This window comes from Artemia franciscana, chromosome 3, assembly GCF_032884065.1.
Source record: "Artemia franciscana chromosome 3, ASM3288406v1, whole genome shotgun sequence".
In the NCBI taxonomy this organism is placed as follows: Eukaryota; Metazoa; Arthropoda; class Branchiopoda; order Anostraca; family Artemiidae; genus Artemia; species Artemia franciscana.
Window position 1 is genome coordinate 41,746,589 of NC_088865.1, and position 27,295 is coordinate 41,773,883.

At 34.5% G+C, this 27,295-nt stretch overlaps 1 protein-coding gene across 1 annotated transcript in view; it reads left to right on the top strand.

Annotated features, from left to right (window-relative positions):
• LOC136025276 (kynurenine/alpha-aminoadipate aminotransferase, mitochondrial-like) overlaps positions 1-24,667 on the top strand; it is a 47,405-nt gene extending 22,738 nt beyond the window's left edge. Inside the window, exons 3-10 of the mRNA XM_065701156.1 lie at positions 748-916; positions 1,963-2,152; positions 3,857-3,988; positions 7,756-7,899; positions 10,437-10,616; positions 15,105-15,231; positions 21,610-21,818; positions 24,389-24,667. Coding sequence (XP_065557228.1) covers positions 748-916; positions 1,963-2,152; positions 3,857-3,988; positions 7,756-7,899; positions 10,437-10,616; positions 15,105-15,231; positions 21,610-21,818; positions 24,389-24,445 — 1,208 coding nt within the window. The 3' untranslated portion in view covers positions 24,446-24,667. The remainder of the gene's footprint in view (positions 1-747; positions 917-1,962; positions 2,153-3,856; positions 3,989-7,755; positions 7,900-10,436; positions 10,617-15,104; positions 15,232-21,609; positions 21,819-24,388) is intronic.
• Positions 24,668-27,295: the final 2,628 nt, after the last annotated feature.

Here is a 27,295-nt window from a genome sequence, read left to right on the forward strand (position 1 = left end):
GTTGAAAATGGAAGACTGGGAATGAAAAGTACAGAAGTCATAAAAAAGCGATAGCTGGTTCCAAGCGATTCCTAGGAATAAGAGAGAACCAAGCTATAACTATATTGTTATGAATCTGTTAAATAACTACAAACTGTTACAATGGAATAGGAGTTTCAAAGTTTTTTTTTCATTCTTATCGGATTACTCTCCAGAAAATGTGGCAGCTGTAAGTATAGAACAAGGAGAAAGGCTCTATAAGATGTTAACAAAACAGAATACAGGTCAAGATATTAAGGATATAGAGCGTAGATATCAACGGCGCTGGAACGTTAATATGGTGGCTGACTACTGCTGCATGTTAAAAAGGGAAAATCCTCAACCCCACAACAGGGAAAGTAACAAAGGAGTTTTTGAAGGAAAAAAGAGAATGTGAAGCTTTATTAACTTTTGTGAATATATGTCTTAAGATTTATTGATGTTGAAGTAATGATAACTTGTACATGAATATTACTGATATGAAATACGTCCATTTTATGATTTTCCCTAAAACCTTAACCCTCATTTTGTTGACAAATCTTACGTTTTGCCAAAGAAAACCAACATTATTTCCGAAATGAGTACCAAAAAATATATACAAATCAGTTGTTGACAGTTGAACCTTTTTTTTTATCGGAGGCCTGTGTTATTTTTAGAACAAATGCAGTACTTTTCCTTGACATGGGAACCAGAATCGACGCAAATTAATTTTATCTTCTTTTTTTATAGCAAAGCTACTTGTGTCAGCGTCACCAGATCTAATTTTTCTGGCTGGAGGAGTGCCAAATCCTGAACTGTTCCCTTTTAAGTCTCTTTCTGTATCTCTAGATGATGGATCTGAAATTCAACTCAATTCAAATGACATAAAATCAGCCCTGCAATATACGGAAACAAGAGGGTAACTACGAAATAGCTTCTATGCAACCTTTGAAGTATTGAAAGTATACGAGCTTATTGTTTTACTTTATATTTGGTCAAAATCTTGAGATGATTTTTGGGGGTTAGGACTAGGGCTCAAAGGCATCCGACTGTATAAGTACCTGTAGTGTATAGAAATAATTTCTATAACAGCACATTTTCAATGCATTGGAATTTTACCCTAATAGTTCAGTTAAGTAAAAAATCGTAAAAGCAAGAGAATAAGAGGTGGAGAAGCTAAAATTCATTTTGGTTTGATTGATTAAATTCAGTCTTCTTTGGAAAGACTCTCATTTTTAAAGGTGAAAGGAGAAAATTCCTTGAAAAATGAATTAAAAAGCAGCTTTGTTTGGCCCATTACAGTGTACGTCCTAAGCTTCATTCTAAGGAGACTATTCTGTCCAAGCCATTCGTTGTTTTCATCTAGCAAAATCTTCCAGATGAACTTTAGCCAATTAAATCGGCTAAGACTATCGGCGTATTATGTATTTTCGATATGACTGGCTTCACAAAATCGATTAAGTAAAATAAAGGTCCTGTAATTGCAATTTTAGTAGAAAGACAACAATAATTATTTAAAAACCGAATAAGCTAATTATGATGCATAAGAAAAGACCAAGAAAAGTATAATACTTTCAGATTAGAAGCGATAAGATAAGGCACATCCTCAGAGTTTCCAGTTCATCCTCAGTACAGTGTAAGAACATTTAGGAATTATTGGGTTTCGAGCAATTTTAATTATAATTTATTTCTATTTTTTGCTGCACTCTTTTAGCTTTCATAAAATCACCACCTCACTTTTACAGGGGCAATCCTCGTCCTTTCTTCTCCTCTCGCCAACATTCCCACTTCGAATTTTCATTCATTTGTGTGGTTTTTGCTTTTCCTGCACTGAGTGGCATTTTTGTATTTTCTGGCCCCTCTTTTCTGGGAACGTTACCCCTCCTCTCCCAAACATTTCTACTATGTACACTCCTCTTGTGTCCAGTTTTAGTTCATTTCTATGGCTCTCTTGTCTTTTTTTAGGTATCCCAACTTAGTAAAACATTTAAAGGAGCTGCAGAAATACCTACATGAACCACCATCCACTACGGACTGGGAAATAGTTGTGACCAATGGCAGTCAGGATGGCTTATGCAAAGCAATGGAAATGCTTGTTGACCATGGTGACTATGTCCTTCTCGAAGAACCTTGTTATGCGGGTACTTTAAGCATAGTAAGCTCTTTTGAACCACACACCAATCACCACTAAAAGGATCAGCTATATGACTAAATTAAACCTCATTTCTGTGACTATTGGGTAAATCTATTTTTGAACACCCTCCGAAAATAGGCTCGACTTCTTACCTGTTCTATTTATAGTATTTATTAACATATTTTTTTATTATAAAAATAGTCAAAAAGTCTATTGGTCAATACAACAATATATCATATACTCTTTTGTGGGGATCAGAGAAAAATATTTTTCCCCTTTCCCCAAACACAAAATTGCAAGTCCCCATGCTTAAAATTAAAGTTTATTCTTGAAAGTTTCAAATTGATCTCCCTGCTGGGAATCAAAAAAGGGTATTTTCTCTTGTGGTCATTGGAAACCATCAGAGTCTGATTGTAAAAGCGCCTCGGAGAAATTCTGGATTTAACTACTCGTTGTGTAACCTCACGTGGTTGGCTAGTTACTTTGGACATTTGTCAATTATATAAAGTAATACAATTGTTAATCTTGAATATGATTTGAAAGGGCCAAATCAGCTGATTATATAGAGAAAAATGCTATTGTTGTAAGATATTGAATCAGTATACCTAAATTTGCTTCTTTCTTTTTGCCATTTTACTGTCGCCACCTTCATTAGGAGGACGCAGAACCTCATGAAACTTGTAAGTTGAATGAATTGTGTCTAAAAAGCTTGTCATGTGTATATAATATTTGTATTGTATTCTATGGTTATTCAAAATAAATGTTCCTGTTGATGCTATAGTACTGTCCAGAATGTGTAAACTAGCATTGCCTGTAAACTCCATTTAATTCAAAATAAAAGAGTGCATCGTCAAAAAACAAAAACAGGTGCATTAATATTTATAGAATATCGGCTCTTGATACAATCTTTAAGGAAGGAATTCGAATTTTTTTGGATGGTCTATTATTTATATACAATAACCTAACCTTTATGCATGTTACTTTAAGTTCTCATGATGGGAATCTTCCTTTTTCCCTTTTATCTTCAACCTTTCATGTCCTTATGTGAAGGTACCACATATAATTATAAATCTACTACGAGGTTGGGGTGTTTATTCGATTTTCAGGTGTTCTTTTACCTCCACAAGTAAGCTCACTCACTTTCTTCTGGGGCATTCTATATTCTTCCGTCATCGTTTTAAGGTGATGTGAAAACATGATGGCATATATTTCGCCCTGACAGTTTGGTCCTGATTCTACGGGAGGAAATACTTGGACTAGATATTGGAAAACAATGGTTTTAAAAACATCACCTCTAACCAGCAACTTTCGATTTTTAATTTCCAAACTTAAAATAGCCATTAAAATAGTAATTTTCAAATTGCAATTGTTTAAATTTGCCTTGTACTTGAACACTTCCTTTGTGTGGGTATATTAATAGTAAGAAGAATATCACAAAAAAAAATAAATAAAACAACAAATGTTGATTGCGACTAAACGTCGGCGAGGATAACCCATATGAAGGCATAAGCTATGAATGATTAATTAAGTTTGGTCTGATCTTCGACTCCTTCCTCCTTATTTATGTTTCCTTTTTTAATATTTTGCGATTTTTGCCTCTGATTTTTTTTTTCCATTGATGTTCCACTTTTTTCAAACATTATGATTTGAATTTGAAACTATTAATATGGTCTTACACTTCTTTTATTTAATTTTTTCATGACCTATCATCAGTTCTTTTTATAGCTCCATCCATATAAACCTAAGTGGCTCCCTTTGTCTGGAGACAAAGATGGTCTAATACCTTCTAGTCTCAAACAAGCCCTTGACAACTACAAAGGAAAAGATACAGGAAGTCCAATTGAAAAAGGTCCTAAGGTAGGTTAGTCAATTCGTTATTTTCATTTTTGATCAATTGCCTATTGAAAATTTATCGCCTTTGATTTTGATTGGTATTTACTTGTAGATCGATTTGACCTTCTTCTGTGGAAATTCAGATTTGTTTATTTTAAGCGCCTTTCTTTTCAACTTCTCCAGAGTTAGTCAATACATTTAGAAAGTTAAAGTGAAATAAGCTACAAAAAATTACCTCTTAAAATGTGTATTTGTGTCAATCAAGTAACTCCATTTTCTTGGCAAATTTGTAATAAAGTAAATGAAAAGTGCACAAGAGTAACTGAAAGCCTCTGTAAGACGAGGCAAATTCAAATATGCCAAAATCATGCAATAAACGAAAAAAATTAAAAGGATTTTCTGGCCGTAATATTTTTCCCGAGCTGTCGACCTCCTTGCTCTCCAGAAAAATTATTCCAGCCTCTCCCCTCCACCTGGAAAAATCTATGCGGATGTCCTTGGAAAAACATCTTTGTGTCTGAGTTAACGCCCTTTTGCTGAAGTATTAAGGAACGAAGTGCCTTCCATGCATTACTTTTAATTTAATTTTTTCCTGGTCGTAGGAACTTCTGAGGGGTTTTGTTCAATTGAAAATTAGAAATTCCAGTGCCCCTTTTAAGGGGTAAAAGTGATTGAAGGACAATCAGCCCTCTTTCCCTGCCGTTTTTGCCCCTGGACACCCTGTCACCTCCCTTGGGGCATCCGACAAAAGTTTCACACTTCTCTTGAAAAAGTCGAAAGATCTAATAAATATTCCTCTGGGATAACAAGGCCCGTGCAGACCCAGCGGCAGACATGTTTTGCAGTGGAAAAGGGGTTCAATTTGCCTTAGTTGTCCGATTTGCTTGAAACTTTCTCTGGGCCAAGTAAATCCCATATTTTTGTTAGGAAAAAGGTGGACTAAGGTGCTCGGAAATGAGCCAAAAAGCTGTTTGTCACTTAGTTTGCAACTTGTAGCAGTAAGTCCCAAAGCCAAGGAAAGAATAGTGTTTAAAAAAAAGTGGGCACCGGAGACTACCCCCCCCCCCACGAAAAAAAGTAGTCCGAAAAAGGCAGATTTTTTCTGATTCGCTAAAAACCTATATCCTTAAATACTTAGGTAAAGAAGACTTTAATCCATAAGAGAAATATAAACAAAAAATTTTGGTTCCCACGAAATGGTGCCCAAAAAAGGGCCAAAGAAATTTTTTTTTCGAGTCATTTAAAACTTACGCCTATAAATTTGTAGGCGAGGGAGATCCTAATGCAAACACAACAATTCCAGGTTGGGATACACAAAAAATTAGGCTGAAGGCAGGATTCCCTCACCTGGAAAAAATGGAATGAAAAGGTTTTTTTTATCGACTTAAAACTTATGTCTGTTAATCATTGGAATCCCACTGAAAAAAATTGACTACCAAACAAATTGATAACTTGACTCCGTTTAAATCAACCTCCATTTAATTCAACTCCCATGCAACCCAATCCCCGTTCTACTCAACAGCCTTGCGATTCAACCCTCGCGCAACTCAACCCCATTCAACCCCATTGCTGCAAACATGAAATTCTAATGTGTTTGAGCCCGTGGCATGATTTTGACTTGGTAAGCAACCCCATGAGTATCCTCAACGATATTGCAGATGCCGTTGCGGTGTTGGACATGATAGTAAACCACTCTAAACTATGATGATGCCAAAATGTTTCCTTAGAACCTCACCCCTTTTCCTCAGCCCTATCCCCCTGATATTTCTGTGTCTTCCTTTAAATTACTTGGGTTTACAATTTCCTCTAATTTAAAGTGGGATATCCACGTTAAGGTATTGTCCATAAAGCTAATGTGTCCATGTCTTTCCTTAAGCTCTTGAATAAATTTAACGTCCTCCATCCCATTCTTTACGGATCTGTACTTCCTTTGTCCGCCCGCGTCTTGAATATGCATGTCCAGTTTGGCATCCTGGCATCTCCCGTGATGAATCAGAAAAAATTTTATCAATTCAAAAAAGAGCCCTGAGAATAATTTTTAAAGAAGCTAAGGTACCATACTCGCTCCTTCTAAAAAAGGCCAAGCTGGAAACTCTCGAGCACAGGAGAGGAAAGTTGTGCCTCCATTTTGCGAAAAATGCAATAATAAACCTTCGTGCGGAAAACATTTTCCCCCCAAAAAACTCTCAATCCTGACACCGCCTGCCACGTACTGTTTCTGAACCCGTTCCCTATCCGTTGCTTTAACTCCAGGTATGAAAAAAAAACTTTGTCCCCTTTATTACTGATAAAATAAACCGCTAGTTTTCTTTCTTTTTTTGAGGTACTGGTGATACCCAAGTTTTATGGTTGTTTAATTCTTTTGTTCCCTCCCCTTTGTTTATGTGTTCTCTTTTAAACCTTTACAACGCTAATTTCATCTCACTCTTTTTTAGTTTTGTTTTAGTTTTTACCTTTTTAACTTTCTGACATTTTGCCGCTTTTTTTTACTGATGAATGGCTTTGCCTTTCTGATATTCGTTGTTTTTGATATCGTTTAGCCAGTGTTTTAGTCGTTGTGCTATTTTTATGATTTTTTTATTTTTATGGTTTTATGAATCCGAAATACGAATTCGGTCCTTCGGGGCTTATGATAGTCATTTTTTGAAATTAAATTTCTTATCTTATAATTGAATATCTTATCTTATAAAAACTTTGCTAATTTCAAATGCATAAAATTGGGGGATAAATTAATTTATTCCCTAGGGCAGGAGGAAGAATAGTTTTGTATTAAAGCAGCATAAACAGAAAACACTTAGATGGTAATTAATTAGTGAACGGGATGAATTACATTTTATAGGTGTATCTTTGACTTAAGGAGAGTTGGGCTGAATCACTTTGATTTGAACGGGGGCTTAGTCTAATAGGGTGGGGCTAAACGACGGTTAGGCTGTGTGTATTTCTTATAAACCATCAAATATAATTTACTGTCCTTACATATCAAAAGCTATAACAAAATTAAACAAGGTCGGAGCACAAATTAATGTGTCTGCTTTTATTTCAGTTACTATAAAAGTCATAAATTCCCTTGTCTCTTTTAAGGGTAAAACCCCAATATATCGTAAAAGAAGGGTATATCAAACATGACCGCTGCAATTGGTATGTATTGCAACCCGTGACAATTTAGAGAAACTTCTTTAATTTTAGACTTCAGAGTATACGCACCCAATGTACTAAACACAAAGTGATTTAGTAAAATTAATATAATATATTATAAGACAAAACTGATAACAGATACAATCAACTTGTTTCTATAATTCAAGCTTGGCTGCTAGGAAAGCAAAAATTGTATTGAAAGCTGTTTTCTAATGTTGCTTGATCTACAAAAATTGCTTTTTTAGTCTCGGCTGAACTTATTTAGTTTAATGAAGCTAGGACTCTTTTATTGTTGGTTTTATTTCTTGATTCCTCGCTAGTATCGTAAGTAAAATTTCTTCAAAGTTCTACAAATCTGCTATTATTAGCTATATAGTCAAGATATTCATTTAGTTTTCATCTGTTATTAACTGTCGTAAAAAAAAGTTTCTCATTGCACTATTTCCTTTACTTTTTGTTTGATGAAAAGGCAGTGTGGTCTTCGTCGTTATTTAGACCGTATAAGTTATAAAGGTTCTAAAACTGTTCATATTATGTTGGACAAACGGTGAAGGGGGGACTTTTATAGAACAAAAGTTATCAGCAACACCCTATCGAGATTAGAACTGGGCATATTAGGGTCTTTTGATATTAATATAATATGCTTTTAATTGCAGATATTGTACTTAAATCCGAATGGAGCAAATCCAACAGGGACGTCTATATCAACGCCAAGACGATATGAAATTTATAAATTAGCACAAAAGTACGATTTGTTGATTTTGGAGGATGATCCTTATTATTTTCTCCAGTTTGGAGAGGTAAGTCTTAAGCTGTATTTTGAGAGAAGACGGGGAAGTTGTGTTTAAATGATCAAGTGATGTCCCTATGTGAATTCTTCATTGTATGTCTGATAGAAAAGGAAATTCTCCTAACTCATTCTAGAAAATTCCTGAAAGGGATTAAAAAAAAACAAGGGATTTCCTGTGAAAATCTACCTAGAAGGAATACTGATAGTATAGTTCTACAAATCTGCAACGTCTAAGTTACGTCCAAAGACTTCCCCAGTAGGCTATTGTGAGCAACTCATTGTCATAATTTGAATCTTCCGGTCTTGAACTTACTTTATTCCAAATATCTGCCCTTTCATATACTAAAGATATTTTTTTCTGAAATAAAGCCAAAAAAAACTTGGAAATGTAGCTCGGGGAAAAATCCGCCGAAAAATTTAGCGGTTAGAAAGTTGTGCCTGCACTTGCTCTGTATTAGAGCAAAGTGGTGACAACCGTCTCGTGGTGCTCCTGAGAGTAATAGGCACAAACAGGGCTAACTACTCCTTACTTGAGTTACTCTCCCGCCCAGTGTCTGATCTTGAGGTAAGGCATTTTGTGGAATAGGCTGATAAGATTGCATGGACTGAAACTGGTTATGGCTGCCAAAATCGGTCCCCCTGGACGTTTTGATAAGTGCTGATCTTAGCCCCAGGAAAAGATCTATTGAGGAGCGATATGAGGTGGGATAAAGAAGCTCTCTGGCTAGCATTAGTTCTGAGGATCAATGGCTTTTTTTCTCATGGCTGAAGAGTGGTGGGTGACTTTCCTCTGAAGGTTGAGCGGCGACTTTTTTCCCCCCAAGCCAGTCTGGCGGAAGTTAGCGTATAGAGCTGTTGAGATAGATATACCCTGTCTAAAAGTATGGCGCTCGAGATGGTACCATTTGATTATTGACTGTTGATGCTCTTGTTTGGGGGAGGGGTGTCTGGAGGTTGAGTCAATGTGCCTTTGCGTTTTGTGCCTTGAATGAGCTTTTTAAACCTTTGAAAATAATACTCTGTGCTAGAAGCAATTGCAGTAGTTGGTAGCAAAACTGCTTCTCTATTTGGTCTAATATTTTCTTTGGTTTCTGCTTAATTATTGCAGGCATTATTGCGTACAGATTTTTTCTGGGGCTACATAAAATCGACAAATCTAGCCTTGAAAAACACTGTCTATAATACCTATAAATAGTTTTTGAATCTACTTGGAGACGTAACAGTTGAAAATACCAACGATCCGTACCTCTATACCGGTAGCAGTATTGGATATGAAAGCAGTACCTTCTACCTTCAATTCTATTTTCTTTAGTCTAGGCCTAAATATTGTGGTTTATATCAGACAATATTTTTTTTTGCCAGATATGAATGAATGAACTTTATTACCCGTAAAAGTATAAAAAACACGGAGTATTATAAATAAACAAAAATAAAAACGATAAACAGCGAAGAAAAAGTTCAAACTAACAAATGACAATATGGACTAATTAACCAGTATCAATATGGAAAAAAGGCTGCAGGGGGTCATAAACATGAATAAAGTTGATAGTCTTTTTACATAAATCATCACTGGAGGACCGAATCCGAGAAGGCACATCTATTAAACCAAATCGAGCAGTTATTTTTTTGTTTTGTGCCATCTAGGAAGCCGGAGGAGGAATTTGCAATATCTGAAATAAGCCGTACGTAGAGTATGTCGATCTTTCTTACGAAACAGATGAGCCATGCCTGATAAAAACAAAAGCACAGGGGCGCAATAAGCGTTATAAATAATGCACAAACCGTTTTTTGTGGAAATATGGCTTTTTCTAAAACTACCTAGACTACATGAAGATAGTTTTAAAATCTACGTTGAGACCCAAAACATTTTAATTACCAACATTTCGTTGGAAGAATTGGACTTTTCTATCCCAGATTATTATTTCCGAAATTCAAACTGGTCTTTGAAAAAAAAAATCACTGCCTCGTAGTTTTTCCTCTGAAAATCATTATGCTGTCTTCGGCTTTTCGTTTTTGACTCTCGCTTTTGCTGCAGATGTTCTGCTTTTCAAATTTTATTTAAAACAGTTGTACTAGTTGGGAGTCAAAATGTAGCTTCTTTATGTTTCTCATAGGCTTAGATATTGCAGTCATAATGTTTCAGATAAAACATTTGAAAATCTAGTTTTCAAAAACGTTACCTTGGATGCCTGAATGAAGATTTAAATAGTACCTTAAGGTCCAGCTGTTCATAATGGGGACAATTTAAATGGAATATCCAACTTTTCTATCTTAGTTTTAGAAATACAGATAGGTTACCTATTTTATCCCTAAATATCCAACCGACCCCTAAAAAAGTAGATGTCGCTATGTAGCGTATGTTATTTATTTGTTTTGTTCACTAGTCGTACTACGAGAAAGCAGCGCTACAGTTTCTGTTCAGTTTCCTATTTCCCTTTCATAGGATTATAAACAAAAACGATGCTTTCGTTATTTTCTTATGTTCTAAAGAGATCTTTATTTGTATAACTTTGACCATCATTGCTAATATAATTTTCTTATTAATAGGAAAAATCTCCAAGTTTTTTGTCTTTGGATACTGATGGTAGAGTTTTAAGGTTTGACTCTTTCTCCAAGATTTTAAGTTCTGGCTTGAGACTGGGTTTTGTTACCGGACCAAAAGAACTAGTCGAGAGAATAAATCTTCATATGCAAGTTTCTGTTCTTCATGCCTCTACACTCTCACAGGTAGTCTTACTCTTTTTTTCTTAATTTAAAGAATAAGATTAATTTAATAGAATAAGAGTTATTTTTATATATCAATTATAGCACAGAGGAAGAAACCGCGCTCGAAAACTCTGGAAACTATGCACCTGAGGTTACTTGAGGCCAAGTCCCAGGAGTAGCCAGCCCTCAGGTAAACTTTGGATCGATCAGGCATAATTTCCGACACAATAAAGGCTAATTCTGTTTTAGAACAGTTCAAAATAGGGATGAAACCTTTTAATTGACAGTGAACAGATCAACAGATGAAAATTTTTTTAACTGGATATTTCGAACACATATACAGTGTTCATCATCAGCAGTAAAACTTTTGGAGCATCAGCAGTAAAAAGGAGTTTTACTGCTGATGGTGAACACTATATGTATTCGAAATATCCAGTTGAAAATTTTTATATCTGTTCACTGTCAATTAAAAGGTTTCATCCCTATTTTGAGCTGTTTTACTTTCGTCATGGAAAGGCAGTGTGGTCTTTGAAGTTATCTAATTCTGTTTTATTTGTAATTGATTTAAAATTCTGATATGGCTTTTTGATTTAACATTGTATAAAAATATTTTGTTTCATTTCCTAGTTATTGAGGATATGCTGCCACGTTGCTGCCCATTTGTTTCTTCTATACCGCTGTGTATTAGTGTTAGTGATGAAGCAATCCCAGGACTGCCACCCCTAGTGATTTATCACTATTTCTGGTAATTTGTTTACATTGCCTAAATAAAAATCACTAAATCAGCATATAAATCACTAGATTATTCAAGAAACTCACTTAGAAATCACAAAAATCTATTATAATTTTTTACCGGGTGGCACCCCTGATCAAGGCAATTGGCTGAATTTCATTGGCTTGGGTGCAGTTTTATTTTTGCGCAGCTTGTGGTTAAATTTCCACCAATATCTGGTAAAAAAAAAAACTAGACGGGCATTATATTCAAAAGTAACCTTCGCTATTTTCAGACTGAGAAACTAACGCGGCTCTGCGCTCTGCTGTCCTTAGGTAGCTTTGTGCTGCATTGAGTTGTAAGTAGTAGCTGTTATGATCTGGCAGCAATTTAGAAAAAGCATTAAAAATCCCCATGAGTGGAGCAAAGCTTGAACATTTTATGTATTAAGATCCTGGTGACATGAATATATAGCTACGGTTGAGCTTATGCTATGCATGGAAAATGTGAGGAATGGTGAATAGTTGAGGCATGGTTGCCATGCCTTCCATTGCTTCTTGAAGTAGTCAATTGCCAACTATTCCATTGCTTCTTGAAGTAGTCAATTGCCAACTATTCCATTGCTTCTTGAAGTAGTCAATTGCCAACTATTCCATTGCTTCTTGAAGTAGTCAATTGCCAACTATTCCATTGCTTCTTGAAGTAGTCAATTTCCAACTATTCCATTGCTTCTTGAAGTTTTTAATTGCCAACTATTCCATTGCTTCTTGAAGTAGTCAATTGCCAACTATTCAATTGCTTCTCGAAGTAGTTCGAGGAGCAATTGAAATCCGACTTAAGATTAATAATAATATTTCCTTTAATAGGGATTTAGGAGAATATTCACTGAATGCTTTATACACAAATTTTTATTAAAAATGACCTTACGAAATATTATAAAAAACCAATCGATATTAACACAGAACCTGCCACAAATAGAGCTATTAGATCAGCAGCGAAAAAAGCTAGACTGGCATTAAAAACCTGTTTTTCAATCATTTTCTTTCATTTCAATGAATTGCCTCGTTTCATAACAATTTATTTATCAGTCCTTGTTGAACTTTGCTGAGGTAAGGATGCTGGGTCTGCTTTGAAAACTGTTCATTTTAGTTTTATTGATTTTATCCTCTTGTAAGTTGTTTTTTCTTACTTGTATTGCCGAGGACGGCCCTTGGACATAGGGCCGAAATATTCATTCTAATTTGTTTCCCACTGTCTTAAAAAATTCCCTATTGTTCTTCTTGTTTTTGTTGTTTCCGAACAAAGCGCCGCTCCGGCACAAAAGTTTCGAAATTAATTGTATAATCAGATTTTTAATCTTGATTTTGCTGTTAGTTTCAACTTTCTTTTAGTTTCTCTGGGGTTTTTGGTTTAATATCCTTGATTTTATTTTCTCCTTCAAGTCAGCTTTTTTTTTGTTTTTTTCCTTATCATTTATTCTTATTTTTTCCTTTTTTTCTATTGTTTTTACATATCCATTCTTGTTTACACAGAAGATATCCAGTGAATTCTATAGGCGAAATATCCATGTTATATATCCTTTCTGTGAATTCTACTGGTCTGAACTCCTTTTTTTTCGTAATTTTGTTATGAATCGGCAGTTCAGCTTTAGATACGATGAAATCCTGTTTTCAAAACTACATAATATTTGGTTGCTGCTGTTTTTGAAATTCTAATATATATTTTAGAATATATTTATGAATTGGAAAATACATAAATCAAATACATTTTATATATACTTTGAAATATATAAAATATTGTGTTAGTCTTGGTGTGGTAGCAAAGGAACCTGATTAGACTTGAAACTTTAACCTTAAAATAAACTGAGGAACCTTAAATTTGAAGTAATCATAGAAACTTTCTAGAAATGTTATTGCCATGATTTTATGACTCAACGTTTAAATCTTGCTATAGCTTTAGTTGATTTCATGTGACACAATGTGGAGAAAAAACGAAAAAATTAGGGAAACAAACAAACCAAAACGACACTAAAGGTTATGTTTGCCAAAAATTTTGCAAAACGGAAAGAACAAAAAAACTAGCAAACAATGAAGCTGTTTGTTTGATTCCTATTAGTCCCATCTAGCGTCAAGAAAACATAGTGCCTTAAATTTATGCCTGTAATTGTACTTTCTGTTTTTTAATCAAGCATTTTATTTGGTCGCTAATGTTTTAATAAAAAAAATACCTTTATGAAAATATGTCTGTAACCTTTTTGGTGTTTTATTTATTCTTTATTTTTGGGAACTTTAACAGAGCAGTGAACCATTTCTTCCTTAATTTTAGACCTCGCTCCTTTTGGTCGGGTTGCTTGGGGTGTTTATGATTTTTGCTAAAAAGTCTGTAGATTTCACATGAGCCTCGAATGTTCACAGTGCGTAACCTAATCAACTTGAGCCTCGTTTGATTTAGCAAAGTCGACAGGCAATCGACATCATATTGACATTTTGCCCTTCCGTTTCTGACTTGTGCCTTTGTATGTTGATTGGAATAGCACATCGAACATATCTTTTGGCGGTAGTTTTGAACAGGTTGTCACTTGGTTTTTACTAATATGCTTTGGGGAAATGGAAAAGTTCTGAATTCAAGTCTATTAAGCTGTATAAATTTTATTCATAATTATATTTCTCAGCGTGATCCAGTTGTCAGGTTTAACATGATCTCATTCAACCTTAATCAGTTTTTTTTCAGTTGTCGGCTTGTATTTAGTTAGTTGATTCTAATGTTCCTTACCATTTTGAAACACAAACAAACCTATTTTGTTTTTGAAAACAAACGTCATCAGTTCGCGTTCCATTTTGAATTTGTGGCTTGAATTTACGATTTTTCTGTCGACGGTTTTTCGACGGAAGAACAACGTCTTTACCTGTCGTCGAAAAACGATAAAAAGTCGACATGATTTCAACTATTTCTTAATAGTCTCAGCTTTCAAAAGCTTGAAACTATCGAAATTTATGTCCCATAAGGATATACAACAGGCTCAGAACTACTTGAATATGCCGTAAATTATGTCATAGGTGAATTAAGGCAAAGTTTTTTCTTCTCTGATTTTTGTCATTACGTTTTAGCTGATGCCTTCTTTCTTAATGAAACTTTATTTGTTCCTGAAGCTGCTGATCAGCCCAGACTTGCTTTAGAAGTCCAGTATGGGAAGATAGAAAAAGTGACTCAAGACAAATAATGTGGTAGTTAAGCCCCAAGTGCTTCGCTGGTTCCAAAGGAACATCCGGTAGAGCCTTCTTGAGAAATGTGAGCAGAATATTCTGTATCTTAAAATGATACAGTAGAACGATGGCTTGGCAATAAAAAACAAAAAATATTTAGTCCCGTCTTGATGGGTTTGTCTATTGTAAGGAGATTCGGTAAAATCTGAGAAGTTCCGCGTAAAACTCAGGCTACAAAAATATGTACTTTTAGTTGGCTCTGTTCTGCCATATACGTTTCGTCAGTTTCACCTTTTACATATGATGGACGTGTGCCGCACGAAACGTCTTCAAATTGCGAGGCATCCATTTTTATCACCAAAGTTAAGCCAGTATTATTTGGAAACCTTACCCGTATGCTTCCAAGCACCCCAGCATGTATATTTTTGAACTTCGATTCTGTAGCCCATGACTGATATTTTAAAAAGAGGAAATCTCAAGCCAGTGGAGGGCGAGTCTTAATTGTTGTCTTAGAATTGCTGAAATTAAAATTAAAGATTTAAAAGACTAAATACATTAATTGCTTAAAATCAATATTGAAGATTTGATTTTCAGGTCCTTGTTTCTCAACTGTTTGACAGATGGAAAATAGATGGATTTTTGAGCCATTCCTCTAAGGTGTCTACGTTTTACGAAAAACAAAGGGACCATATGGCAGCAGCTGCCGAGAAGCATCTGAAAGGTATGCATTTGCCTTTTAATGGGTAATTCGGAAAGTAATACATAATTTGAAAGGTAATCAAACATAGATTAGATATATTCGCGAAGTCATAATGTGGGAATATATTCACAAATCTATGTATATACTATTTGAGTGCTAACAGAGAGTGTGGGAGAGACTTTAGCGATTTATGCAAATTTGTTCTGATCACTCAGTAAAAACTACACCCATTCCAAATGGAGCTACACAGTTGAAGTAACTTACAACATTCCCACTTCCGTGCTTTGGACAAAAATGAGGATCCACCTTTAATCTCGCCCTTCCCAAGAGTTTCTCTTACCACCAAGTGGTAATAAATTTCCTCTTACAAAACTATCTAATAAATTTTAATTCTTCGTCATTGAGCATTCCCTAAAAATAGAATTCCTCCCCCTCGTGCTTGCTAAGGCTGATTCATCGGAACTTGATTTTTAATTCATAGGTTCTACTACTACTACTACTAACAACATGCCGCAGCACCGAGTCACCTGAGGCCAACACAGCTACGCACGCTCCTCCTCCATCTCTAACATCTCTAACTCCTCCTCTAACTAAAAAAAGAGAGAGTGGGAGAGACTTTAGCCATTTATGCAAATTTGGTGTGATCACTCAGTAAAAACTAGACCCGCTCCAAAGGGAGCCAAATAGCTGAAGCAACTTATTTACACTAATAACTATTTGCAATGAAATGTAATTTTAGCTTGCCAGGAAAAAATTCGTCTTAATATTAATGCCCATTTTAGCTGGTCGTCTATGGAAATAATCTTAAAAAGCTGCCAAACCAAACTCATGACTAGAATACATCATTTATGCACTTTTAAGTTGAAACGTTGTTGATCCTAACTATACCAGTCTAAACAAAATTCCGCTCGCAAAAAACGTCGGAAGATTTACTTGTGTAAATAAGATATGGTTTCAAAGAGGAAACTTTAGGCTGTTTAAGGAAGACATACTATTTCGCACCAAAACTAATGTATTTTTTTTTTTTAACTATACTACACAATAGCTAAACACAAATAGATAAGAAAATCTTCTTAAGCAGGCTTTATTTAGACTATTAACATATAAATAAATATATAATTATTGTATATTATTACATTATTAATTTAATTATTAAACGATTAACTATTTGAATTATAAGTCAAAAAATTGTTTTTTTAGTTTCTTTTTAATTATACTACTCAATTAATTAGACTACTCAACTCAATCAAATTAGAGCCGTCCTGGCCAAGTGGGTTGGTGCGCTGGATTCGGGATCCTTTGTCTGAGAGGACGCGGGTTCGAATCCCAGTGTACCCAATTCTTCGGTTTGGGACGGGGGTCAGTGGTGTGACTCTGTAAGCTTAGCCAGAGTCGACCCAGCTCTAAATGGGTACCTGGAGGAATCTGGGGAAGGTAAACAGAAAGGGTGTGCGAAAGCACAGGATGGCTAGCCCCCAACCCCCCATTGCACTTCCTGGCTGAAGGGCCAAGAAACGGAGATCAGCACCGCCGGTACGGACTGTAAAGTCTAATGCCGTATCCTCTTTTTTTTTTACTCAATAGCTAATATATATGTTTGAAGTAGATCTTGTGTTCACTGAGAATCTGAAATAAATTTAAAAGAAAAAGCAATATGAGCAGTCTAGAAAAGATAAAGGGCGTAAATCAAGGAGTGGAGGTTAATCGAAAAATAACTAGAGATTTGGTGTAGAAAAGAATTAGACGTGAAAAAAGAGTAGAAAACTTTACAAGTTAAATTGCGCTGATAAGAGAAATTGATTAGGTGTAGTGTGGGGTGAGAATGTGATTTAAAGATACACCGATATATCGATATTTTTACTTTTCATATCCGATAATCGATATTTCGATTTCGATATTTCCGATCAGTTGTTTGCTCAGATTAACTTTTGGTTTTGCCAAAGTTGAATATCAAAGAATGTAATTAAACAGTATTTTGCACAATTTTCCCAAACTTTGAATAAATTAGACGTGAAAAAAGAGTAGAAAACTTTACAAAATGTGGGGCGATAATTTGATTTAACGATGCACCGATATATCGATAATTTTACTTTTGATATTCGATAATCGATGTACCGATAGGTCAAATTTTGTTTTTGCTAAAGTTGAATAACAAAGAATGTCATTAAACAGTATTTTGTACTTTTTCCCAAACTAACCTTCAATTACAACCTTCAGTTACAACATTAAAAACCTTCGATTACATGAATAAAATATCACAAAAACCCTGATTTGGAATTACTTGGGTTCAGGACAAAAAAAAACTACTGGCTATTTTGTGCTATTTAAAATCAGCAACATTTTCCCCTGATAATTAGTTCTGTCTCTCTGTGGTTGAATGAGAAAATTGTATTTTTTTTTCAAGTGAATGTAAGAAACAACACTAAAGCTTGTAAGAACATAATTATTCTGTATATGGTGGAGATCCGCCCCCACGAAAATTCTTCTAGTGTAAGATCCCTCAGGCAATTCCATCCCTGTCAAAATTCCTCCCAGAAATTTTTTGTGGACAATTCCGCCAGAGAAACTCTTTTTCTCCTATTTTTATTTGACATAAGGACTTGTTTTTCTTGTGTTAATTTCGAATCGTTTTTCAAATCATGTCTGAAATCCTCCCCCCGTGAGAAATTTTCCCTGGAGATTCTCCCCTCCCAATGTCACAATGGAAAGTTTTCCAGTACAAAATAAATTTCGAAGTTTCTCCCCACGAAAAATTCCCAAACAACTCAACCCCTTTGAAAATTTCCCTGGCCAATTTCCACAGAATTTCTCCAGAAGTAAAATTGCATGGCAAAGAGAACGTAAGTCAAATAAAAAAAGTTTCGTATAGGGACTCAAAGTGTAGTGTTTGTCTTTGAATTTTCGTCCTTAGGAATTTCCCTCTCCACGGAAAATTCTCCCCTTGGAAAATACCCTTTACAGAAAATTCTCCCTCCAAAAAATATCTGTTTACTACCCAATAACAAATAATATATGTAGACACTAGGTATATTCCATAAACTTAAAACCCTTTCCATAGGGACTGTTGGAGGCCATGTCATCCCCAGAGGCATGAATGTTTGACCTTTCAGCTATATTGATCAAAATGGCTATCTCAAAGTTTTGGTCGGCTGACGTTGGGAAAAAAGGGCCGTGGGAAGATGGAGGAGGCCTTAGTTGCCTTCCAATGTTTTTCGTCAAGAAATGGGGAACTAGAACTTTTAATTTTCGTTCAAACTAGGCCTCGATCTTCTAGGACCATTGGTTGGATACAATTATCATGGACAAAACAAAAACCCTAGGGTTAATTGATATGCTGAATCTAATGGTGCGATTTTCATTAAGACTCATTGACTGTTCAGGGGTGTTTTTGCCCTTGCTTTAAAATCATACGAGTTTTCTGAGACTCTTAGCTTATGATGGGTACATTAAACTTGATGAATTTAATATATCTAGAATCAGCATAAAAAGAAAAACAATCCCCTTGTATCTATTATTAACAAAATTTCGTGTTTTAGTTTACTTGCTATTGAGCCAAGTCGCTCCTTGCTTACAGTTCATTACCACGAACTGTTTGCTTAACTGATAGGGCTTTGAATCCATTCTCAGAAGGGACATTGTTGGCGGGCATAGACCTTAATTCTATGACAAATTCGCATAGATATTTTTGGGATATATCTTACGAGACTTCCATGGCTTAACGCCGATCAGTTTTTTCGGAACTAAAGGCTCCCTAGTAAAAATCTGGAGAGCCGTTACAGCAAGGCTGTATCCAGGGGGGTTTGGGGGTTGGAACCTCTCCGAAATGTTTGTCTATGTAAAAATATAACAAAAATGGATATAAACAAACTTTCTATGCGTTTTTTATAAGTTTTTTGTGTGAACCCCTTCCCCCGAAAAAATTATTGTGCAAAGCACCTCCCGAAATAAAAATTCGTGGATACAGCCCTGTGAGACAGATTTGACTGCTGGCAAATCTTGTTTTTACTACTGGAACTTCGTCATATGATCTCCATAGATTGGCTTGATTCTGCAGTGGCTTAATCACAGGGACTGTCACGGCACACCGTACCTGTTGATACGGATTCAAACAAGGTCAAATCCATGTCTCCTGTTATTTTACTCTCAGCTTGGAGTAGGGAGTATATACAGTTTCTATATCACAATTGAGGTATGGGGCAATAGTGACGGGCGTGATCTGACCAAGGCCTTTCAGCCTAGAAGACATTTTATCTAGCCAAGCCTTTTGGAGGTCCTCAGAAACATGAGAGTCCACTTTAACGTAGTTTGAGTTTGAAAACAGGCTGTACCAACATGTGGATAGAGATAAATGTGTTGTGTCAGCATGTATGAGTCAATGCGAAACAATTTGTGAAATGAGTCTAGTGCGAATCATTTGCGAAGCAATTTTTTATGTTGGATCTCTTCTGTTGGACGTTCACCGATAGATAGCAGGAAAAGCCGAAAATATTTGAAAACTCCTAAATATCGTTTTGATACCGATATTTACGTTTCGATATCGACATTTGTTCCGATATATCGATATCCAACGTCGCCTGACACTAATTAGATGTGAACAAGATGTTTATTGCTAGAAGGTACCGATATATTTATTCTCAGCTAGAACTGAGTTTTTGTTCTAATAGTAATTAGACTGTAAATTAAACTAAAATTGTTTTTATAATTTGATTCATTCTTAAGTGTATGAATTAAAATTAATTGTATATAAAGAAAATGGCATATTTACGTATTATGGAGGAATAAATGAGACCTACAACGGAAAGAGATGACGATGAATCATTGATTGAAGTTTTTTTTTATTCGAGATAAATTATATTTATATTTGATTATTCTCATTTATTATGGATATGTTATGAAATTCTCCTTTGCATACATGAATTTAAAAAATGTTTAAAGAAAAATTCATAGAAAAGTAAACGGTCAGTTGAATTACTCTTGACCTATTTTTAAACCTATAATAAGCAGAAATTAAGTCATATTGTAAATGAAGCGTTAAACGAGCAGAAACTACAGTGAATAGATCCTTTGACATTTAAAAATAGCACAGGGAACAGGGGTTTGGAACTTGGATCAGTGGCGTGACTATAAGCTCAGACAGAGTCGACCCAGCTCTGAATGGGTAAAGAGGAAGGGTGTGAGAAAGCGCAGGATGGCTGGGTCCCAACCTGCCATTAGTATTCCGGACTAAAGGGCTGTGAAACGGAGATCAGAATTACAGTTAGCGACTGCAAAGTCCAGTGCTGTATGCTTTACCTTTTTTTCTTTCTTTTTTTTTACTATGGATGAATAAATGAAACATAAAGAAACAGAAATTACCGCAAACAAGACTGTGGCTATTGTCCCTTTTGCCTCTCTAAAGGCTAGGATTTTATTTACGCATGGCTGTAAACGATTTGTATTTTGCACTTTTGGGGAAGATGCTTTCATGAATTTTGCGTAAACGTAACGTTGATACTTGTTTCCAATCAGTGAGACCATTAGATAGTTTCCTTAATTGTGGGAAGGCTTTAACCCGGGGAGATTTAGTTTTTGGGGTGTGTAAAATTCCTTGTTCTTGTGGGAAGTTTTATATTGGTAGAACTCACAACAATTTATGTAAGATTTATTGAGTATCTCAACTCAATAGAAAAAACCCTACAATTAAGAAAGCCTCCTGAAACTTTTTTTTGGCTCTGGCTGAACATACATTCTTTCATCGTGAACATTTTATACAATTTGATGAGGCTACAGCTATTTCTAATGATAGAGGTTTTTCTCAGTGGGCGAGGGAGGCAATAGAAATTAAAAAATATATATGTTTGCTAATCTTTCAATAAATAAAGATACTGGGAATTCAAATGTTGACCCAATTTATGATTGTCTTTTGAAAAATTAACCAATAGTCAATAAGGGAATTAAATGTTATACAATTAACCAGGGGACAAGATTACCTACTGGACCAAAAAGAGTTGCTTCAATATTGGCTAACAAGAGGATAATTTCGCAACAGAATAGTTAACTTAGTTTCAATTTTCATAATTTTTCCTCAGTTGCTTTGGTATTCTCATTGAAGTAACTCGAATAGCTTCTTTTCCCTACGTGGATCAGTAGCAACAATTGTATTTATTATTATTGGTGGTGGTTTTATTTGTTTCTAGTTTAGTTTTTTTTTTCTTTTTATCCTGTGCTGAGGACGCCTAGTTTAGATGCAGGCGAAATATCCGCATTATTTTAGTCTTTCATCTCTTTTCTCTCTTCTGGCCGCACAGTCTTGTTTGAGGTTTTTTTTTCAGTTTTATCTCTCTTTGTTGTTTGTTTTCATTTTTCACAACAATAAAAGCAAGAAAGAGAGAAAATGGTGACTAATTTTATTTGTTACAGGTTTAGTAGAGTGGCATATGCCTTCTGGGGGGATGTTTCTCTGGATGAAATGTCTGCATGTTGAAGACACAAAAGCTATGATCATGGAACGTGCCTTACCAAAAGATATTATTTTACTGCCAGGACAGGCATTCATGACGGATCCAAATAAAGCATCGCCTTTCATGAGAGCTGCTTTTTCTTTAGCTACCCCGGAAAAAATGGATATTGTAAGTGTTTTTGCTGTTAAAAAGTGATAGTCAATATTTGACAAAAAAATCTCATTGTTAAGGTCTATGTTTCCTAGGTTTTGCAACAAGCTCAGCACTTATACTATCCGTAATTTTTTTGCGTTCACCCAATTCACTCAGAAAGGAAATTTGTGTCTGAATTCTCCTTATAAGTTAACGTTATATTAAATTAACAATTTATGTTTCGTGTTAACGCTCATTTATTTACGAACGTTAGTTCTAGGGAATATTTTGAGGGCCCCGTTTTCTCGTGGGGAAGTTCGGTGAAAAATCGAAAATTTGGGGAACGCAGAATAAGTGCTATAACCGTAACTTGCACTGAAAGGACAAGGTACTAAAATAATTGGTTTTAATGCATTCAGATCTATCCACTCAGAGCCAGAATTATGACGTTACTTTGACATTTTTTTTTGTTGGATGGTCTAACATGCTTAAAAGGTGAGAAAATTGTCCGATTCTTACACGTTTTGACTTATTTTCAGCGTATTTTCCAATCTAATGGATGGATAAAAGTAAATTCCAACTGTTGAACGATAGCAAAATTTTGGTCTTACGTGGAAACAATATTACATATTACCATTTAGCATAATTACTGTTGCAGTATAACCATAAACAATATTATCATTGGACTGAAGAAAAATATTATGAAAAAAAACCTGACAGGGATTATAAACCTTAAAAAAACTATTTTTTGTGATAGAAGAATCAAAAAGGGAAAGAAGTACTTGCTTTAATATACGACTACAAAAAGGTTTTTGAATGAGGGTGTAACCTCACTTGATTGTCCACCGCCGAATGAATCAGACATATCTTTATTTTAAACACTTAGAGTAAATTGTTTTACTTAGAGTAATATAAAGTAAAACATTTTTACAGTATAACTTTTAAAATATAATTTTTAGTGCCCCCCTTCTCCTTTTGGAAGAACACCCTTTTTCGGGCTCGGAACGTTTGCACCTTTGATCTTATCTTCTATAATATTTCTTCGATAATGTCTGAAGCTTTGACAACGTGGAGTGTACTTGGTGTTTTGTTTTGTTTCGATTATATTCTCCGATACCACTAGTTCACAGCCGAAATATTGAAAATTAAATTTAACAGTAAAATGTGTCACTAATCTGTCAAAATGCATTCCCCTAGAAAGAAGGTTCTTATGAGGATGCAGAATTTCCCTATATGATAATATGAGTAAGAAGCTATATCAACAGTAAAGCAATGGCATGTTTTACAATATTACTGACATAGATGAAGTTGCCAGAATTAGGGCGTATTGGTAGAATGCCTCGTAACATTTTTTATTCCTTTAAGTTTTTTTTACTATCAAGTTTTTTATATTCTTTTTTGTTAGTTAGTATTTTCTCTAGGCTTATTATTGTATTACATTTCTTGTGTCTTGTCAGAAACTATTGAAGTTTTTTTTCATTTAAAAAGTTATCAAAAAGGAATGATTCCTCTAATAACAAATAAAGATAAATAAATAGGGATAAAAATATTCATGGCGTTTCATATTCTACTCTCCCACCAATAAACGAAAAAAAAACACACTGATAAAGAATTGCTTATTTAATTGTTTAAAATTTATTGAATCCTATCTCTACGGACAACACAGGAAAAACCACACTGATAAAGAATTGCTTATTTAATTGTTTAAAATTTATTCAATCCTATCTCTACGGACAACACAGGAAAAACCACACTGATAAAGAATTGCTTATTTAATTGTTTAAAATTTATTGAATCCTATCTCTACGGACAACACAGGAAAAACCACACTGATAAAGAATTGCTTATTTAATTGTTTAAAATTTATTGAATCCTATCTCTACGGACAACACAGGAAAAACCACACTGATAAAGAATTGCTTATTTAATTGTTTAAAATTTATTGAATCCTATCTCTACGGACAACACAGGAAAAACCACACTGATAAAGAATTGCTTATTTAATTGTCTAAAATTTATTGAATCCTATCTCTACGGACAACACAGGAAAAACCACACTGATAAAGAATTGCTTATTTAATTGTTTAAAATTTATTGAATCCTATCTCTACGGACAACACAGGAAAAACCACACTGAGAACATGTGTATTCAGTCTTCGTTTTAAAAACCATACTGTGGATGATTATGACTCATTCTCAAAGGGTTATTTCTGTGAAGGCTGTATGTAGCCTGGCATCCCTGAGGTGAGGGCGGATTATTTGCCTTCTAACCATTCTATTTAAACTGGGTATTTTGTAATTTTCGTTGGATCTTGGTGGAGGCTCCTTAGTCTCAAAACTTACTATCGAATTATCCTCACCCCAAAGATTTGACTATCAGCTCTTATAAGGTGTAAAATGATTTTTATTTTTGTTTATTGGCTTTATTATGTGAACGCCATTGTTTTGACTATTATATATATCTGGTTATTATTTATTGTTCCTTCATATGATTATTTCTTAAAACCCATTAATTAGTATTGTGGTAGATTTACTTGTTCAAGTATTTAAAAGTCACGTTTGTTCTTCTTTTGGTCAAATTTCAAAACTTTATGGACTTCTTCTAGGGTTTTGCAAAGCTTGCTGAATTGATTCGAGAAGAAATACAGCTACAAAGAAAATGAAGTTAAAACCGAGTGAACAGCGAGGGTTTTATATTAGTAATAATATTTATGGTGAACTTTGACAAACGTCGATGAAGCAGTCCATTTCATGTCGAGTTAAAGTTTGCTTTTCTTATTTATATGTTTTTTTGTTGTTTTTTCGTCGTTTTACTGTGAAGGAGCAATGAGCCTTGTTTTTTAAATTGTAATTTATTTAAAATATTAATCTGTGTGATGGTTAAATACTCAGTTTTTACTTTTAGGTAATCTAAACAATAATAATCTATATTTCCTTTTTTTTACCCTCAACTGAATTTGGTAAATATTAGTATTTAGGAAATTGATTTGATGTTGTGAGAATTAGAAAAGACACTTGGAAGTACTGGTTCTTTATGGTAAATAACATTCATTTTTTTTATAGCCAGCGAAATAACATTCTAACTAATTAATACTCTATTATTTTTGGCAGTCTCCTAAGTATACTTCTATGGCGCGTAACTGTTTTCTATTCCGACCTGTTTAAAGTCTTCATCCATGCCACCTCCATTGTTGTCTGATTATGGCCGATTTTTGTATGTAAGTTTAGTAAAGTTTTGAATTCGCTATCCACCTTTTGAAATATTGGCCGGGCCAAAGCAAGACAAGTACAAGATGACCTTTGGCTTGAATGTTTGAAAATTATGATTGCAATTTCAGTTTTACTAGCTGAAATGGCAGAAATTAGCCTTATTTGCCGTAAATGGCCTCTTAATACAGAACCAACTTAACTAATATATTCTATTTGTCTTAACTTTCGCAATTTGTTATTTCATATGTGCTGCGAAACACTATGTGCAAGCCTTAGTGCCTAGAGTATTTAACAGGTATTTGTGTTGGAAACTACGTAGCGCGATCAGGATGTCGATGGCGTTTCAAAGTATAAATGTTGTAGCGTATTATCAGAGATATAATATTGCCATTTGTATAACAAATTCCGCCTATTCAACGATGGTAGATATTCCAATGACTTGTGAGATATATAGCCTGAATATGGAGAGTACATACTGCCACCTACGTTCTAACTACCTGGCATTATACTTAAATGGTTAAATGACTTTAAGATATCAGAGAGACTTTAGGAATAACGTTTTGCCTTGTGTAGCCTTAAATAATTGATGTGATGAAACATGGTTAAATGTATCGGGTTTTTGGATGTTCGACTCCTAAGTTTAAGCATTCTTTTTTAAAGTAGCGCTGGAGTATTTCACCTATATCTAATTCTTCGACAGAAAAAATATAAGTTATTTTTATTAAAATTAATCATTTTTGGTTAAATTTTTATTTTTAAAAATTATGTCAGTGCGAACAGTCAAGACACCTCATTTTCATGCACACCTTCCAAGTAGAGGTCATATAAACCTCATTTTACAATTCAGTAACGCTAATAACGCTTATTTAAACCACATGCTATTTTGGAAATCCTGTCCAAAACTATAGGGAGTGACTTATATTATCATAGTTTTACTTTTGAGCGAAAGCAAGGGTTACAAATATACTGTAGAGCTTTGTTGCTGTGTGCCTTCCTAATGTCCACTTAGTATAAATGGAAAGCCAGTAATAAGGTATTAAAGTTAAAAAGTCTCTAATTTGAACTTTGCTTCCTTTACTGAAAGGAATTTGATATTTCGTTGATGAAGCAACTGCCAGCATTCTTGATAAATTAAAAAAAAGGCTTTTCTTTGTGTGTTTTGGGTTTGGGAGGATTCCTTTTTTTTCCTTCAGCAATACCACCAGACTTCTGGAAAAGAAATAGCTCATAGGTTTTATCTCTTATGTCAAAAATGTGCCGTTTTATTTTTCTATTAATATTATTTTTATACCGGAGTAACCTGCCAAACCTGTCATATTCAGATTTTTCTTTGAGTGGTCAGTTAATGATAACTTTCTTTAAGCGGCCTAAATGATACACAGGTGTGTTTGGGAATAGCTAAAATTCATATGTTGAAAAAGGTAGTCAATCAAAAACGCTATATTTATTAATTTTACCCTAGTTTTTCATTTTTTTAATATATGTGTCCATATTTTCGAGCCCTATATCTGCACAGGCATGTTTGGAAATAATCTAGGTTAACCTATTCGGAAAGGAATTAAAAATGCAAATTTTTGTTATAAATCACATGCTAAAAAAGGCACTCTATCAAAACTGATAAACTGGTGAAATTCTGATATCAACAAAATGGATGAAGCTCTAATTTAATTTTAATCTCAACAAAACTTAACAAACTTCAATTCGCTTTTAATTGAATGAACCGATTCAATTCGACGGAACTGGTGAAATACCAATTCATGCAGTGTGGGATAGGAAAATGTTAATGGGAAAATAAAAAATGTTTTCTAAAAATATTCGCGGCGATCATTATATTTTGTAATTTAGCTTATTACTTCTTGATTCCTTGTTGCTTTATCGTTAATATTTACTGTAAAATTTTAAAATTAATTCTGGCTATAAGGCTATCTTGCTGCCATCTATTTGTAAAATCTTTCAGTTGAGTTTCTGCATTTTACTGCTGAAAATCAGAGTGTGTGCCGAAATTTACCCTCGTTTAACTCAGCCCAACCCTTATCCAACTCAGTCCCAGTTCAACTCAAACCATAAGCAACTTTACCCTCATTCAACTTAATTCCCATGCAACTTGACCATTTAGCTCAACCCTCATTCAGTTCAACACTTATTTAAATAGGCAATAATTCAAATCAGCCTGTGAATAAATTTGGATTAGTACTGATTAGAACCTCAAAATTTTCTTCTTCCTTCGCATGCAGTTTTCCACTTGTTTTTCAATGCCCTAAACTTAAGTTCATTAAGGTAAATGCCCTACACATTTTAATAAT